Consider the following 19,004-nt stretch of genomic DNA (forward strand, 5'->3'; position numbering starts at 1 on the left):
AATTACACTATATGACCAATAGTATGTGGACACCTGACCAATTACACCCACGTGTGCTTGTTAAACATCCCTTTCCAGATTTAGTACCCCCCTTTGCTGTTATAATAACCTCCACTCTACTGGGAAGGCTTTCCACTGGAAAGGTGGTTTATTCATCCAGCCACAAGAGCTTTAGTGAGGTCAGGCACTGATGTCTGGCGAGAAGGCCTGGGGTGCAGCCGGTGTTCCAGTTCATCCCAAAAGTCTTCAGTAGGGTTGAGGTCAGAACACTCAAGTTCTTTCACAGAAACTTGGGCAAACCATGTCTTCATGGAGCTCTCTTTGTGCACAGGGGCATTGTCAAGCGAGAACAGGTTTGGGCCTCTTAATTCCACTGAAGGGAAATCATACATCATACAGTCTAGACAAGTGTGTGCTTCCAACTTTGTGGAAACAGTTTGGGGAAGACCCACATATGGGTGTGATCTCAGGTGTCCATGCTTCCAACTATGTGGAAACAGTTTGGGGAAGACCCACATATGGGTGTGAGAGTCAGGTGTCCATATACTTTTGGCCATAGTGTAATGAGTCTATATTAAATAGTCAAAAATTTTCATTACATTCAGTTTGAATCTAAAACTGAAATTCCAGTGGTCCTGTTGTGCCCTGAGTGTTATTCCTATCAGTGCTATAGGTGTGAGTGTTGGCTGAGAATGTTCAAAGGGAATTATTCAGCACGCTGAGCAGAATGAGCTCGGTGGAACAAACGCAAGGTGAAGGGCACACACAGTGTGAGACAGCCAATGAAATGTGGGGTGTGTAGTCACTGTTCAGCTTGCCTCTCACAGATAGAGTATAATCCACCCTGCATCCTGTCACTATGACCATAGATATAGATTCAGTGGTTTACGTTGACATGCCGCTGTTTCTGTGTATATAAATAAATAGCTTTTGTCATGTTTCTCTGCAGATCCGCAGTGGCCCGGTCAGCTTATTAAAGAAATTATGCACATGTCTGTTTACTGCCTCGGGTTATGCCTGGCAAGCTCCAACTGGGATTTACTGTCTAAATCATAAACAAGAGAAACATGCAGACATCCATATGGACCTATTGGCACATTTCCTCTCTTCAAACTGGAAGAAAGAATTAAGCAGATCTACATTTCTTCCCATGTTGTCCGTCATGAGAGAGTGTATTTCCGAGGAGAGAAAAAGAACTAGGAACATACATCTCTCGCTTCAGGGGATTATCGTTGATGTCATGTGCCAGAGTTTATTTGGCCACAGACTGTGTAGAGCAGTGTGCATCATTTCAGCTATAACGCATGCACATTGTCTTAAGGGGACTGCTACATTATGAATGAATACAACTGATGAAATCCTGGTTGATATGCTTTCCTATCTTGTTTGGTGCACAAATAAAATAGAGATGTATCTTTGCAGCTAAAATTAATCCCCAGTCCTCTTCATTTCCAGTTGTTATTTTAGAAAATGTAAAATACATAATGGATGTTGGTGTAATATTGTTGGATGTAGAATGACATTTACCAAAGCAGTGCTGGGAGACAATGTTGCTTATGCTTCTTGTATCCCACGAGTGATCACAATCTGAGGCTGCTCTGTGCTGAAGGGAGATGTCTTTAATCTTCGTTTGTAGCTATGTGCAAAATATTTCATTTGTTGATTTTCAGTTCTAAATGAACTGTTTTTCTGAGTAATGCACCCTCGACTTGGCAATCTGTTTACATTTACATGGATTTTAGATGTTATTCCAATCCAATTTATGTGCATGTAAAGAGTGCCGTTTAGCGTTGTTACCATAAAAACTAGAAGTCAGAGTGTAAGATATGGCTATCATTAGTTCAGCATGTTAGCCAAGAGTTCAGTTAATACGCTAGTTTTAACAAATGTTAGTTTGTTCTCTGCATCCTGGCGTTTCTACCAGGACCCCCCTGCTCCCCATATAAAATATAAAAAGTATTCAGATCCAGATGCTCACATTCAACCCACATTCAGTTATTATTCAACATATATAACATATATATTATCCAGTATATAAAAGAATCCAGGAAGTAACAGCAGTGTACTTCAGGAATGATAGCAGATGTCGTAAAAAATTAAGCGTAGTACACAAAGTTTCTAGAGAAGCAGGATGTTTCAGACAAAAGTCCTTCATCAGCTTCTGAGGTGCATTTAGAAGTGCTTCTGATGCTGTAGGAGGTAAAACCTCTTCTCTGATTTGGGTTCATGTCCTACAGCCTTAGAAGCACTCTGCTTGCAATGTATCTACAGTGTATAAATAGTGTGTGCATATGTGTGTATATGTGTGTGTGTGTGTGTGTGTGTGTGTGTGTGTGTAGTTTATTGGAGTAAATGTAGCTAGTGATGACTCTGCTCTTGCTGTCTGTTCACCAGGCCTTTTACTTCTGTTCTGTGTTTAAGTTGTAGCACCATGCTTCATTTCTGCCACCGGTTTGGATAACATCTCTCCTGTATGAACATGTAGGAATGAAACAGAACCTGTTGCCTCATGTCCTATTCAGTTGCCTTTTCATGTTAAAACCTGTTTACTGTATGCTGAAACATGTTTATTCACAAGCAGAGGCATTGTTATCTATTTTGAGAATGTGTGTAGGCCCAGTCTTATGAAGGTGTGTTCTGCATGTGTTACATGGAGGAAGTCTGAAGAACTCAGTCGGGTCCATTGCAACTATTTGAGCCTTAAGGGGTTTCTTTTCCCCTCAGTAGGCCTTTCTGATTGTGAGCCAGTTAGTTGTGCTATGTGCTGGGTGATGATTCTGTAGGCCATCAGCTGGTCTCATAGCGTCCTGCATAGTGTCCTGGGACTGAGGTCTTCTCTGGGCCTGCCTTTGTTCCTGGGTGCTGAAGTTCTGCTGTGGTACAGCAGTACTTTCAGCCTCTCTACTGTGCAGCCTTGACTTTGTTAATGCTTTGTGAGGACATGCTTCAGATTTCACGAGCTCACATGCAAGAGAGAAAATTTATTTCTCAGAGCGAAAAATGAAATAAGAAAAAAACAATAAGCAGACAGCTTGAGACGAAGGAGGTAGGTGTGGGACAAATCGGGTGTCTCAGCAAGGAGGTGTAGTGTAAAGGGGCCACACAGGAAGTACAGATGATGACTGAAAATACAAATGGGCTTATAGGAAGATGAATAAGAAAGCAAGGAAAGGGAGTGAAGATTTGATTGGCAGGTCAGAGGAGGTCAGAAATTAGCTAGGTAAGCATGAGAAAGCGTAATGGGAGAGTTTGTCTTTTAGCATGCTTTGTGGTGTGTTAAGTATGGATGATATGTTAATTCTTAAGTTAATTATGATTAATTCTTTTTTTTATGCCATTATTCATTTCACTGATCATTTATTTCATAATGAAGCTTTGGCACATGCCATGAAATAATTAAGTCTGGCAGCATCATCAGTCAAATGCAGTGGGAAGAGTCTATCACTGAAGTAGATCAGATAAACCTCAGTCATGACTTGGGATGTGCTTGCTTATTCAAACCCCCAGCTAACTGGTTGAATACAGAAATCACTCTTCTGCAATTTGTTCTGCTCTTTGTCCTCATAAAGTCATATTTTGAGGCAGAGAGCAGCACTGTCATGCAAGTGTGTCTCAGTCTCTCCGCTGGGGGGTGGATTTTGGGTGGATGATGCAGATTTATCATTTAACCATTTTAGGCATGATCTACCATCAACTCATCTTGCCATGTTAATACATTATAACACTTCCACTGCAAATGATTAAAATAATATGCCAGTACTGTGGAAGTTTTTTTTTTATTATTATATTTCTTTATTTATTTATAGTCTTTAAGAAGGTTTAATTGCAGTGCAAGCATTATAGTTGATTACAGCAGATAAATGAAGTATTCTTACCCTCTCTTAGGGGTTAGCGGTCAGCATCAGTAATAAGCATTAAATTTACAGCATCAGTTTACAGCATTAAATTCTGATTTAAGCTTAATTTCTGCTTCCGTCTGAACAGCAGAACATTCTGATGCCTTCAGAGCAACTTCAGATGGGGCAAATCATGTAGTCCATTTAAAAAAAAAAAAAACTCACTCTCCAGAACCAAAGCATCCATACTGCATACTGCTTTGTTGGTTCTATGAATTGTAACAGTTTAATAGTGAGGTGGAAAGCTAAATCTCTCCTGCTCCCTTCACCAGTGCCTCGCTGCTTGGAGTGTGTGTAGGTCTACAGTGCAGGATGTGAGTGAACCTGACAGTCAAAATTGTGGCTTATAAATAAATCATCTTCTTTTACAAGTAGGCTACTCCTGTAAACTTCTAAAAAGGCATTCTGAGTTAAATATTTTTGTGAAGTATGATAGACTATTTCTTGTTTATTTTTTTTGCTTGTATACTGTGATACACATTCCCACTCAAATGTGCTATTAAAAAACTGCAATACTAAACTATTAATACAGAGATGAAACACTAAAAATTAGCTGCAGCATGCATCAGAGAAAGAAGAGATGTGGCAGTTATAAATTTCCTCCATGTTGTACAGACAGAAATATATGTAAGCAGTACAACAGGAACGCACGCAGTTACATACTGACAATGTAAAGACCTCTTTTGTCCAGTTGGTCACTGCTGTGAATGGGAGCAAAATGTCTGGTGACAAATTCATGTGCAGTTGATGCATATCCAAGTTTATTTATTTTTTAATCAAGTAGCTTGTAATAATAACCCATTTTACTGACTGAGTAACCTCTTCTACAGGACCTGAGGGATCATTTCTGCTCCTCAGTCATTAAAACAGATTAAAATATCAGTTGCCTGAAGCCGCTTTCCAAGACAGCGCAACTGAGATGTTTATACAGAATAGGGTGAAGAGAAGAGAAGTTAGACATGCACTGCTCTTCAATCCAAAGCCTCGAATCATGCTTTTGTTTCAGTGTGCACTGTGCACTTTCACATATCACTGCTTGCTGTTCTGGATGTTTAGGGCTTTCTGGAGTTGGTTTTGGACATTTCTGAGAAAATGATTTGACAAAACATAAGCGGTTACATTAGATCCTCCACTCAAAGATAAGCATGCACCAACGCTACAGCATTAAATAAATGAATAGTAAAATAAATAATTCAGTACACAAATAAATAAATGTTAAGATAATCAATTGAATATATTTTAGACACTTAATTAGTTAAGGTTTTATTTCACTCTTTATTAATTATTTAATCCTGTATATAATTTGTTGATTTTATTTTGGCACTTTCAGCTCTAATAATGAATATGACATGACTGGTACAGTGTATATATTTTAACAAACATTTAATCAGTTACCTGCTACAGTGGGTAACAGTAGACGGATGCTTGAAGATAACCATGATATTTAGAATAATGCATCGTTATATTGTTATAGCAGTTGATACATAGTGTGTATCAGGATATTATCACATATGGATAATAATGGAATGGGCGATGTATTAATATATGGTATGAGAATGCTCTCACCTGCAAAGGACTAAACACAAAATTTCCAAGAAATATTTAATTTACTAGAACCTGAATAAGCTTCTGTGCGCTTTTATAGGCGTTTTGACTTTTGTACCATGCACTTAAAGCCTCAGTTACACAAAAAAAAAACAGATATTATCTTAATCAGGAAGTCATATATGCACCCGAGAGTGTATTATTATTATTATTATTATTTCTTTTTGTGTTTCATAGTGGTAATTCTTAGTGCCTTCACTTGGTCTGTGTCTTTATGGTTTGATAGTGAGTGTGTGTGTGTGTGTGTGTGTGTGTGTGTGTTGATGGTGCCTGGTATTACCAGGTCAGCTTGAATGTCTTGACCCTTACTCCTGCTTGCTCCATATACTGCCATAGCAACACAAACAACAGCCTGAGTGCTAGAAGGTGGGTGAAAAAATGCTCAGGGTGAATATAAGTGACATGAGAGAATGTTGAGAGCTAGAATAGGGATCATGACAATGGCCTGCAGGATGAGCGTGAGAGTTGTCAGACCTCTGACACAGATGGAGGATATTTAGTGGGAGGTAGTGGATGTAATCAGAGTGTCGCAGCAATCCTGCCTTGTCCTGGCATATGACTGACTGTGAATCTCAGCCCTAATGATGATTGATTGACTAATTTCTTCTATGACATTTTCATTTGTTGGAAACACACACACACGTGTATATATACAATGTCTGTTTACCAGGACAGTTTAACACAGTTTATAACTTTTAGGAATAAAATTGTATCTCTGAAACACATCTGTACAAAAATGTAACATTTGGGATGTATTGGTAGCCGACCTGTTTTATTGTTAATTAGACACAGCACTGATCCGATACCAGCAGAATATAGCAGATCAGATCAGATTGGAATTGGAGCTGGATTTAACTGGAAATTTGTACATATTAAGAGACTCGACTGTTTTTTGTTGTTGTTGTTGTTGTTGTTAGGATTCATTTTATTATATTTATACTTTGTATGGATGAGTTTAATTGTGAAGTGTTTCAGTTAAAAAAAAGCAGTTTAAAGCTTAGTAGGTTTTAAGAAGAACTGTATTAGATGGGTATTAATGTTGGCTGATGTTTACTGTTTAAGTATTGGGATATTGAAAAAGAAGAAGAAGAAGAAGAAGAAGTGGTATCATCTCTATTGTTAATGCCTAATGCCATTTATTTAGGACCTTCAGTAAAAATCTATTATTAGGCTACAAATAAAATGCCAGAGCAAAGGGTTGTATGTTTGTTTTTTGTTTTTTTTATGATGCTTCTTGAAAATGTTACACTAATAAAATAATTATAAACTAATTATATACTTAACTGATGAACTTTTTTTAATTACAAAGAACAAAAGGCAAGCTCTAGCCTAACCAGCTGAGAAGGTTTTCATCCCAAAACCGAAAGAATGTCAGTAGGTTTGGGCGGCATGTTGGAAGCTTAAGATTTTAGAGACCGAGGTCCCAAGCTGATCTAGATTGTCTGCCACAGCTTTAGGACCCATGTTGACAATAGAGATTTTGTTTGGTACAACAATAATGCATTCATTAGCTGAGTGGCTAGGATGAAAAATCATGAAAGAATATCACAAAGAGTATCGATGTTTAAAAAGAATGAGATGTGGTAACTAAAAGGCATTAGGGTTGGCAGACCTTCAGTGTTTTATCTTATAAATGTCTTGACTGAATGAACGTCATGTGTGTGGACTGCAGCGGTGAATGCAGTGTTGTAATGCACAATGTAGCTCAACTGGTTGCTTAGTTTCTTTTTTTTTTTTGTGGTCTGCCTCAGAGTCACAGGCATTTTTACTGAATTCAGCATTCACAAAGCCTCAGAAAGAACTGGGCAGCCTTTTGTGAATTAAGGATGAACCAATATTACACATTTTTAATCTGATTTTGACTGAAAAGTTTTTCTGTTTCCTTTTTTTGAGATTAAATACAACACCATATCATTATATAAAATTTAATCGAACCATTAAATCTTAATGCCATTTTGAAATGACTAAAAAGACAGTTCCTCTGCTCGCTTGTACTGCATTCAGACAGCACCAGCAACTTGTTAGACATTGCGCAAACATTAATAAATGCCAGATCATGCGGTTATATCAAAATAATCTACACTGGAGTGTTTTTTTTTTTTTTTTTTTTTTTTACACCCACAGTATTTTCATATTACATCACAGCCAAATATTATAATGTTTAATTTATTAATGAAAGATACGTCACATTTTAGCAGTTTATAGTTAGATTTAATGTCGTGGAATGTCCGAGAGACAAGTTAGTACCTGCTATCACATTCTTTATAGCAGTGATGGACAGTCATTCTCTCACCAGCATCTCCTTTTCTCTCTGGGAAACTTTGCAAACTACCGTGACTGTTACAAAGCACTTACACATGAAACTGCTCCAAAAATGATAAAAATAAACATCTACCAACAAAAACATATAAGAAAAATTAGTATGAGCACATTAATAGTAACCTAGCATTCATGTTACAGGCAGAACTACTGTCCGAGCCATGCTGTTAGACAAAAATAATGGACACCTTCTGACCAATCAGATTTGAGAATTCAACCGCACTGTGGTATAAACATTTTTATTGCACCTGAATGACCTATAATGTGCATGTGTATGAAACGTGCCCGATGATGAAACTTTCATATTACGATGCAAAATAACTCCCTGATATTTGTAGCATCCATACTGCTTCTCAAATGCCATGGTGTAGGGTTCTCAAACTTTCTGTAGACCCTGTTGTGATTGTGAGTTATACCACTGTAACACTAATAAAATGACTCATGGTGGGCACCAGAACCCAGTTTGGGAACCACTGGTGTAAGGAATAAGAGTAAAATCCCCAGTATTTGGTCTATGAAATGGATTTTTATTCTGTATTATGACTAAAAGCCTGTGATTCCTTTTGATTTTCTATGACTGTGTCCCATTATAATCATCAATTACCTATAAATGCTCCCATGAACTTATTTATAAACTGTTGTGACAACTAATGTTACACTGCATTTGTTTTCCGGGCGTGATTCAGCAATTAGCGTCCTGATATCATAACCACTAAAAAAAAAAAAGCTGACTTGCTGCCAGAGCTTTGAATTTTCATCAAAGCCAAGAGCAGAGAATTATTATAATTATGGTCTCTTTTTAGAAATGTAATATAGAATTCTCTGTTTATGTTTTAACACACAGTCCAGTGTAAAGCTTTGTCCAGGGAAATTGTAAGGGACTTTTCAGCAGATGCATGTCCATGTGACGTCCATCACATCTCTTTAATACAGTGTTAGTTGCAACACTTGTGTCCCTCCCACTCTCCGTTCTTTGTATGACAGAATACACTGCTGTAATTTCTGAGGTAATCAGAGACATTCTGTGGGTGTGTTAGGCTAATTAGCTGATGGAACAGCAACAGGAAGTGTGAGATGCTGGTGGAGACTGGTCACGAGGACCATGTGCAGTGTTTGTGAGGGTACAGATCTTAGTCCACAAACCTCGCACTGAGCCAAATGGTGCTTTTCTTCTCTTTTAGCCTAGTTCAGGAATGTTATAGAATGAACGGTTCTGTTTAATGTGGTGCTGAATGGAGAAGAACGTGCTGGTTTTCTAAGCATGGTGGAACTGAAAACAGGGAATGAAATAATGAAAATAAAAGAAAGAGGTCTAGGTCCTTTCCCAATTCAGTTTGACCTAGATGACAAACACAAGGGATCTGCAAGTTTGTCCCTTTTCATTTTGTCTCCTCTTTTTTAAGGGGCTTTGTGCATGAAGCTTGAAAACCTGAGTGGGTGTAAAATGCTGATGCAGCCAAATGGAGACCCATTTTACTCCTCTTGGAGGGTTCATGCCAGGCCTGCTGCAGTTTAGAGCAGATTCAAGCATCTTTCCCTTGACCTCCGATTTCTTTTTTTTTTTTTTCTTTCTTCTTCTTTTTTTTTTAATATTCGCTTTGATAGCACTTTCCTTGGTTCAGAAATGGAGTGATGTTCACATGAAGACACAAAGCTTGGTTTACATGACTAATGTTAATTCACTATATTATCATATTTGTTATTATTTGTTAGATGTGATAGACATATGAGTTTAAAGCATCTGAATCTTTAAAAAGTACAGTCAGCACTAAGGGTGTGACACAGAGAGCTTGGTTAAATGCGTGTGTTAAGATTACTGAACTCGAGCCTAGCGGATGTATTATCTGTATTAAATGCTTTAATCCCTAGGGTGCAAAACAGAATATGGGACTGTTAAGTGCTGCTGGGTTATGGGAAACGGTCTGTGCCCGAGAGACCGAAGCTCCTCAAGGTCAAATTATGGCTTTTCCGTTTCCTTGACAGAAGACAGTTAATGCAGCTCTTTGGTCTGTGGCTTTGAAACTGCATTGTTGCATTTTGCGTGCGAGTTTTCTAGTGAAAGCAGCTGCAAATTTGGGTCTGTTTCAAGTTCTCGTATTTATTTCTGGCTGTTTCTTTTTTTTTAATTAAAATCTAAAGGATGTTTACAATCCAGCTCTACCTCCTAACTGATCTTGCATGTTTTTATATGCTTTTAAGGTGACATTAAGCTTAGAGAGATTGATTGCTACCTAGTGGTTTTGAATGAATTTTCAGCTGTCTGGATTGATGTCCTTCTCTGTGGCCTAGGCATCAGTCTTCTTAATGATCCTCATTATTAAGCAGACGTATATTTCAGTGGGCATGTCTCCCTCCCTCTGATTAGTGGCACGAGGGCCATCTATCATCCTCCCATTTCCATGGAGACCTAAGTAATGCTGTGAAGGAGTGAGAAGGCCAGAGAAATGATCCCTCTTTTCCAGACATAGGGATCACGCAGGGATCTAACAAGGCTAAAGGCTACGGATAACAGCTAGTACTCCACATGCATAGCAGACATGTTACATTTATCCTTAAAACACATGCAGTAGATTAATTCTCTTACGATCACAACCCCACTCTTACATCCTTTTTGTGTTCTTTGTCGTCTTTCCATATCTTTTGTTTTTGCATAGTCAGTGTTTACAGGTTGAGTGTATATGGATGAGATAGCCCAAGCAGAACCAACTTGCTTCCCACATTCTCTCCTATTATGAGGGGTCTAATATCTCTGGCATATTATCATCCCAGTTGGAGCAGTGATTTCTTTAGCCTGGACTGAATCAGCCAGGAAATGCTTTAGGGAGACTTTGCTCTGTGTTATTTTGTGCTTTTGTCTGATGTTTTCAGTAACTGTTTTGCTCTCAGTGTCATAGCATCCAGGGAAGCTAAAGTTCTCCCACGCAGTAGATTTGAAGCATGCTGAGAGTTGTATTCTCGGTTGTTGTACTCTGTCCATGTGCCAAATCCAGTACAATAACCCCTTGCCACATAGTGTAGCAGCTATCTTAGAAGGAAAAAGAGGCGTTTCTCCATTGCATCTGCATTTGTAGTAAAGGCAAAGTAGCCTTTTCTTTCTTTTTTTCAGAAGGGGGTGAGTGGGAGCAGGACTGGAACTGTAGATTTGTGAGTCCTGGACTCTCAAATATATTGCTTGATGCACCAAATGTAATGGTACTGAAAGAGTACTAGCTCCCGGGTGGCGCAACAGAAAAGCAGGTGAGCGTCTGTTCGAATCCCAGCGATGTCACAGCCACAGGGATGGTGTACTGCCTCTCCCCTGTTGATCACAGCAACACTAACCAAACATGGGCATCTGTGACCTCATGTATGCAGAAGAGGGCAGATGGTGCTTTCCTTTTAATGCATTACGCTGCCCTGTGACTCAGCATGATCAGCAGTTTGAAAAGATGTGGTTGATTGGCTTCACATGTCACGTGTTTGCCTTCACCCTCCCTGGTAGTTGGTAGCTGTCGTATGATAGGGGAGAGCTGGCTCATGGGTAGGAATTGGTGAATGACCAAATTGGGGAGAAAAGGGGGAAAAAATCAGCAGTTTGAGTTCTTTATTTAAATTTGACCATCTAATAATCTAGCTTGTTATAGAATCATGTCAGATAGGCTTTTTCTTCTGATATCCAATCCAGGATTTTATGCTGATACTGCTCAGATATGGATCCATATCAGGTTGGTACCATCTCTAGATGTACTGAAGTATAGTATGTTTTGTTAAGGTCCATTTTTGTGCTAATGCATCCTCCTTTCTGACTTTTTTTTTCAATTCTGTTGACATGTGAAGTGTAGTCTTGTATAGTTCTGTCACTCTTTGTGCCAGCAGAGAATGAATGAGATTTCAGGTCTGCATTAAAGCTCAAATCAAACACAGTTAGTCAGTGTCAAGTGACTCCTAATTAGAATTAAAGAAAAGAAAGATATCAGCACTTTCATAATTGAAGTATGAGTTAGTGATGCTTTTAAAGAAAATGGTTTCTAGGGGCAGTATTTGTATTTATGAAATACAGTCCCACTTGAAATGCCTCATAAGGGATTCAGAATCTTTCCTCTTTCCATTTTTCATTTTTTGGTGTGTGTGAGTGTGTGCATGAGTAAGCATGCATGGCTATGCAGGGGTGTTGGTGTGGATGTATGTGGGCGTGTCATGAGTATGTGTGTGTGGCATGTTCCCTTTTGGTAGATTGATTTCATTTTGAATTGCCATAATGTTTAATAAATAAAATGCGAGAGAATGAGATGTGCACTGGCCTAAATTTCTCCTCTGCTCTTATGCATCTGATTTTCCTTAGGTGTCAGCTGATAAGAGGCCACGCGTTAGGACTTACATTACTCTTTTGTAAAAGCCGGGACTGAGTGTATCCCCACATTTATAAATAGATGCGTACCCAAGCTTTCAGAATGATAGCCCTTGTCTTTGAACACACACACACACACTTAAACATGCTCACTGCCTCTCTAATGGCTGTTTTGACTGAGTAGCCATGCCTGAGGGTCTCTCGCAACAGGAGTGCAGGGTTTTAAGTGTGCTTGCCTGCAATACCATGAATACTTAATCACTCAATTACTATTCGGTGCATATTCTGCCATGCAACAGTGCCATCTTATAACCCATGCAATACATTGGAGAAATGTCAGATTCATTAACCATTTTATTCATTTATAAATGCCTGCTGCAGCTTTGTGCGGCTGCCTTTAGTAATAGAAATATGTTTTGAAAAGCTCTGCTCATGCTTTGACAGGCTCTATAATTTTTAATAATATCTCTGTGTGAAGACGTATTTATATTTAATGTCATGAACAGAATGGATTAAGTTACTAAGTCTTTGTAAATGTACATTATCTTTCTCTTCTCTCACACACACACTCACGGATGTCCTCCTTCCTTTGTGTGCCTGTTGCTCATAATCTCTCTCTCTCTCTCTCCCTCTCTCTCTCTCTCTCTCTCTCTCTCCCCCTCTCTCTCTCTCTCTCTCTCTCTCTCTCTCTCTCCCCCTCCCCCCTCCCCCCAAGACGTTTACTTCCATTTATCTTTATTATGTACAAGTAACAGAAATTGCTGGATTTTTAAAATTTCTGCCTTTGTCTGTAGATAATCATTATTATAATGTTTGCCCATGTGAGAGGGAGGAGCGGCTAGAGTCTGAGGCTATATTTTTATGGTGATACTGGAAATAAGCATACAAAAATATACACAAAGAAATTGAAGGTAAGATTGAATGACACAATCATTAAAGTACAGCAAATCATTAAAGTAATAGTGGAATGGCCAAATATCATTGGAAAAAATGCACAAAGGAGGGCAATATTAACTGTAGCATAAAATGGCTGTAGGAAGGCATGAGCTCTGAAACTGAGTGGTAGACCTTAATCGACCTTAATCATTACTATGGTTCAGACAAAGGACAGGCATGATTATATATGCTCTATTTAACACAGTTGTATCATCAGGTAAGCTAGAGAGACAGATGGGTGGAGGGAGTGAGATCTGAGAGATATTTTGGAAAGGTCTGATGCTGTTTTTTGGAATTATGTCTCTTTGAGGCTAGTACGCATTATCTTTACCTGTCAGATCTGAAAATATTCAGAGCCAGTTTCTCTGTTGTATCCACATGCATTTAAAGACATCAGGATTATGAGAAATATCGTACTTATCACTGTTTGGGTTGTCATATTGTTTCTCATGTAGTCCTTTTCTCTCCTTTTTTCTGTGGTTGCAGTGGGACTCGATGAAAGATGACAGAGGAGGTGATTGTTATAGCCAAGTGGGACTACACTGCTCAGCAGGACCAGGAACTTGACATCCGGAAAAACGAGCGCTTGTGGCTCCTGGATGACTCTAAAACCTGGTGGAGAGTCCGCAATGCCTCCAACCGTACAGGCTACGTCCCGTCCAACTACGTCGAGCGTAAAAATAGCCTCAAGAAAGCCTCACTTGTGAAGAACCTGAAAGATACACTTGGTAAGTGATAGGGCATCCTAACAAGATTTTTCTATCAAACCTGCACAGCCTGTAGCTGCAATTATTGTAATAAAATTTACACTAGTTTTCTTTTTTCTTTTCATATGAGAAAATTATGCCCATTTTACCAGAAGTATATCTTTTATCCATTAAAAGCTGACTAGTTTTGTTCTTGTGTTAGACTTTCACAAGTTTATTTTGAGGAGGTAAAGTTTATTATTTATGCATTTAATCTGACACACGCTCAGGCTTACACTGTCACCAGTGTAACAGTGTTGCAGATATATTTTTTTTGACCATAGAAATGAGTGCTTTCTCAAAATTTATGTGTATAAAGCATTGTGAAATTTAGCTTGAATCTCATCGAATATGTGTTATTCTGGATTCATCATTTTTCAAAACTGGTGTATAAATAGTTCCTGGTGTATAAATAGATTTGTAACTTCAGTGCACACTCAGTTCTTCTCTGCTAATGAAGTATTAACATTTTATCACACAATATTCTCATTTACATGTCCCTTGACGGATATAAAAAATGATGTCTGTACCTTGTAGGAGCTGGTCCTGGGATTTTAGGAAATGTACAGATTTCTGAAAGAAACTTAGCTTCAAGGCAGCCAGTTATGCAGTGGTTTAGATTGTATTATGATTGTTCCATATATCATCTGTGTAGTTTTATTCTTCCTATCAATGGTCATTAATCGTCTTTGTTAATGAGACGTGAAGTATATAACCCCAAAATGGCCGATAATCCGAGAAACAGGCTTAATCGTTTCTGATGGGAGTAAATGAAGAGAGATCTTAAATGGCTTTCTGAGAAAGAAAGCCCAGCTAAAGCGGTGGTATTGTGTGGTAGTGGTATAAAGGACAGCCATACTGAGAAATATTCAGCATTCTGTTGCATATTCAACAATATTTTATCTACTGATTGTTAACAGTACAGCACAATTTAGCTTCATACAGTTGTGAACTCCACAACCGTACCGATTTCTAGGCTGATTCAATCGTCTGAAAGGGTAAAGTGAACCCTTTTACAGCAAAGTCTGTGGAAACAGTATGAAAAACACCTGTGAAAGAATGCACAAATAAATAAATACATTCATTTCGGGTATAAGACCACGGAATTTCACTGCACATTTTGCATGATGAAATATTAGATGTAATATTTGCTAGATTTTACCTCCTATGTTCCCATGATACCGATAAATAAACTACCTTACAAATGCAAGATTGACACAGTGATTTCTATCTTTTTGCTCTCTGACTGTCTGAAATGCAGACTAAATGTAGACTCAGTTTACAGTGCTCAGCATCCAGTGTGACTGGTTTTTTAGCCATCTCAGTGTTTGTGTTATACCTCTTTGTGGTCTTTTATGGAACGTTTTCCTATATCCCCTAATGCACGCTGGTTATTATAAGGTGTTTAGTATTTATTTATTTTTTTTTTTTTGTAGTGGTAGTTGTGTGTTCATGCATGCCATATATCTGTAGGTTTGCAAGCAAGATTAACCCTGTTTTCTAATGAATGGAAGTTTTGTCTCATGTTTTTCCCCTTGTGTAGGTGGAAGGCAAGCAGCACAGTGCCAGTCTTTTTAGCTTTTGAAAGGGCCTCCTCACTCTCACTCCCCACACCCTTGTCATAAGCAGTCCTATGTGCTGAAGCTGAGTGATCAGTATGGAAACAGTTTCTCACAGCATTTTGCTTTAGGTGGAGATGAATGGTAGAAGAGGGTGGGTCCAGTCTTCCTTAGGTAGTGCTATTCACTCTGAAATAGGCTCATGCAAAATTGCCTTTCTTTGAAATATTGTGAAATAGGAGGAGAAATTAGAATTTTCATCATCAATCATTTATCATCATCATGACAAGGGTTTTCAGTAGCTGGAGGTTGCTAACTGAGTAAAAACATAACACATATACACATAAACACATTTAAATATATGAACATGTTTAACATGTGTTAAACAGCAAAAGCAACATCCACACAAGCTTTACCAGTAAATGTTTTGGCTGTTTACTGGGACAAGGTTAGGTGTGAATATGTGTCGGTCAAAATCCTAAAATACTTTGATCTGGCAATTTGCCGGAACCAAATATAGCAAAATCTGAGAACGAAGGGAGGCCCTACCCCAGTATTAGTATAGTGTTCCCAATAATGTGTTCAGTGAGTGTATTTTGCTTTATTAATAATTTTATTTTCCCTCCAAAACAACTCTACAGTTGTGGTAAATTATGGGTGAAGTACTGACTCTCACTGAGAATGAATATTAAATGTTAAATATGTTTGTGTCTCTTGGGCAATTGATTGGCTTTATATGATAGATTTCGTTACACTATATGTAGAATAACAAGACTATTAATACAAATACACATGTGGAAGCTTATTTTGTGTGACAAACATGATAAATGTTCTGTATGGAGTACAGGCATGCATTTGTATTGTGTGTATGTTTTATGGTGATTATCTCTCCTGCATGCTAGTTTTGGTCAGTTGGGGGCTTCCTTCTGCTGTTCTGCACTCTTCCTCTGTTCTTTAATCGACAGCTATCTCCCTCTGCAGCTTTGTTCAAAAGAAACTTTGCAGAACAGTTTCACATTATGTCACATCTAAGACAACCAGCACATAATATTCTTGCATTCAAGGTCTTCTTCTTCTCTTCTCTCCTACTCCTTTTCAGAAGTTCAGCTCACGTATTAAATGCACTTGGTGGGACGTGCTTCTATTTTCTGATTTCCCAAAAGCTTTTTGTTCTGTTTGTGTTGCTGCCTTCATTCCCTGTCAGCCGAAGCCTCAGAAGTGCATGCAGCTCCCCAGGAAACACATTCTCAGATCACTAACAGAGGAAAAGTTTTGACTGGTACTTTGTTTGAACTGCATGCTGTTCTTTGTATACACTGGGCCATGTTCTCCCTCTGCAGGCTTCCGCCTGCCATATGTCATGACTGAGCTGGATCAATAATGTCAGCGTCTGTTTTTAGACTTGATCTGTAACTGTACTACTCACAGCCAAAGCTAAACCTACTAGACCTGTAGTTTTAGACTTTCTTTTTCCCATGTCTCTTTTTTATTCCCACAACTGTACAGCTACGTGGTAGGATATTTTTACACTTTAGTGGTAATACTAGATTTACTGTTCAAACCGTGTCTTGTCGTGAACTGTATGTTCCATCATAAACTTGACCTTTATTCTGAATGTTCATGCTTCACATAATGATGCTGCCAGGCTGAGTCTTCAGGAGGTTTACAGGTTATTGCATCCATTTTGAGGAAATTTCAAATGTCATGCATTTTGAGGAAATTACAGCTGATAGCTGATATCAAGTAGGAATTAATTGGCAAGTACATTACGGGCAGGTGTACTGAAAGTGCAGATGTAAAAGCCTTTCAGTTTATCTGATGGCCTCTTGGAGAGTTGTGACAGGCATCAAATGTTCCCTTGTGTCTACACCTCTGTTATTGTACAGGTCACCACATGTCAGATAGACTTTTCTTTCTGCAGTGAGGGCTTGACAAAATGAAGCCCTGACATGCTCACTTCAACCCCCTCCACCCCATGCTCTACTGGCTGGTGTGCGTAAACCAGTTCTTGCTTTGAATGCTGGTTGACTGAGAGTCAATAGGTCTCAACTCACTCACTGTGCCTCACTACACTTACCATACAACAAGGGCAGCTTCTCTTGTTCTGGTAATAGAGGGTCTAGGAGAATTGCTTATGTTGCCTGAGTATAGGAGATGTCTTATATGCCACTATCTGACAACAGAATGTGTCCTACTTAGCACAGGTAATGTATCTGTCCCATTTGCAAGGATTTAAATAGACACAAGTACCTCTTCCATAGCAAGACGTGCGTTTCAAATTATTTGCATGCTCTGTTCTGTATCAGCCAGAGAACATGTGCCACATTGTGGCCATCTTTGTTTCTTTATGCTCTTATGTAGATCTTGATAAAGCTTTTAAAGACGAGAAATAAGTATTTAATGTGTAAAAATATAACAAGACCTCATTGTTTTATACGAGTTTATGTTGTATGATCCATTAGATGGATGATGCACAAACAACTCAACAACAAATCATTGTAAGAAGCTGTGTGCTTATGGCACAACAAGCTTACACCATCCCTCTAAATTGGTTCTGTGCCCTTCATGTATGCCTACCCAACCCACAATTCTTGTGTCTTTCAGGTCTCGGCAAAACGAAAAGGAAGACAAGTGCACGTGATTCTTCTCCCACACCCAGCACAGATGCAGAGTACCCATCCAACGGGAGCGCAGGAGGCAGTGGAGTGGGTGGGGCAGAGCGAATCTACGATCTAAACATTCCGGCAGTGGTGAAGTTCTCCTACACAGCAGAGCGTGATGATGAGCTGAGTTTAGTTAAAGGAGATCGGGTGGTGGTGATGGAGAAGTGCAGCGATGGCTGGTGGAGGGGGAGCCAGGACGGCCGTGTGGGCTGGTTCCCCTCAAACTATGTCCGTGAGGAGCCGGCCTATGCAGATACAAATGCAGGCTTTGGAGGGGACACACTGGGGGGCTTTCGCTCCCTAAGAGCAGGGCAAGGATTGGGACTTGTGAATGGCCGCCTGGCAGGCACAGGGAGCTCAGTACTCCATGTGGTCCAGACTCTGTACCCCTTCAGCTCGGTTACTGATGAGGAGCTGAACTTTGAGAAGGGCGAGACCATGGAGGTGGTGGAGAAGCCTGAGAATGACCCTGAGTGGTGGAGGTGTAGGAACAGCAAGGGTGTGATCGGCCTTGTGCCCAAGAACTATGTGGTTGTGCTGAATGACGGGCCTGCTGGGCGAGGCCCCTCCCCTCCCATCAGCCACATGGGCCCGTCCCGTACAGGCAGGTTTGCAGGCAAGGAGTGGTACTACGGTAACGTGACACGGCATCAGGCGGAGTGTGCACTCAATGAGCGAGGAGTAGAGGGAGACTTCCTTATAAGAGACAGCGAGTCCTCGGTGAGGATCCACCTTTCCTCTATAACAAAACAGGAAGCACAGAGAAATCCTTATACATACCATAGCTATTATTGGTTAGCTTTTTCTGAAGTGTTTTGTCCACAAGTAGAAGCAGTAAAAAAAAAAAAAAAAAAAAAGATACACTGTTGGGTGGTTCTCTTGAACTGCTGCCATCTTGTGGAGAAGTGTTCAAAATGCAGTTCAATCCTTTTATCTTAATATGGTTTATTAAA

The 19,004-nt window shown here is 39.3% G+C and overlaps 1 protein-coding gene across 2 annotated transcripts in view; it reads left to right on the forward strand.

The window, feature by feature from the left end:
• Positions 1–19,004, forward strand: part of nck2a (NCK adaptor protein 2a) — a 46,981-nt gene that overhangs the window by 18,669 nt on the left and 9,308 nt on the right. The window contains exons 1-3 of one of the 2 annotated variants that reach the window (XM_053234403.1): positions 7,641–11,524; positions 13,570–13,811; positions 17,993–18,771. In XM_053234403.1, coding sequence (XP_053090378.1) covers positions 13,586–13,811; positions 17,993–18,771 — 1,005 coding nt within the window. In that variant the 5' untranslated portion in view covers positions 7,641–11,524; positions 13,570–13,585. Of the gene's footprint in view, positions 1–7,640; positions 11,525–13,569; positions 13,812–17,992; positions 18,772–19,004 lie in introns of those variants that run through there. The other variant, XM_026912954.3, reaches the window with a different exon arrangement.

This window comes from Pangasianodon hypophthalmus, chromosome 5 (assembly GCF_027358585.1).
Source record: "Pangasianodon hypophthalmus isolate fPanHyp1 chromosome 5, fPanHyp1.pri, whole genome shotgun sequence".
NCBI classification, from domain to species: domain Eukaryota; kingdom Metazoa; phylum Chordata; class Actinopteri; order Siluriformes; family Pangasiidae; genus Pangasianodon; species Pangasianodon hypophthalmus.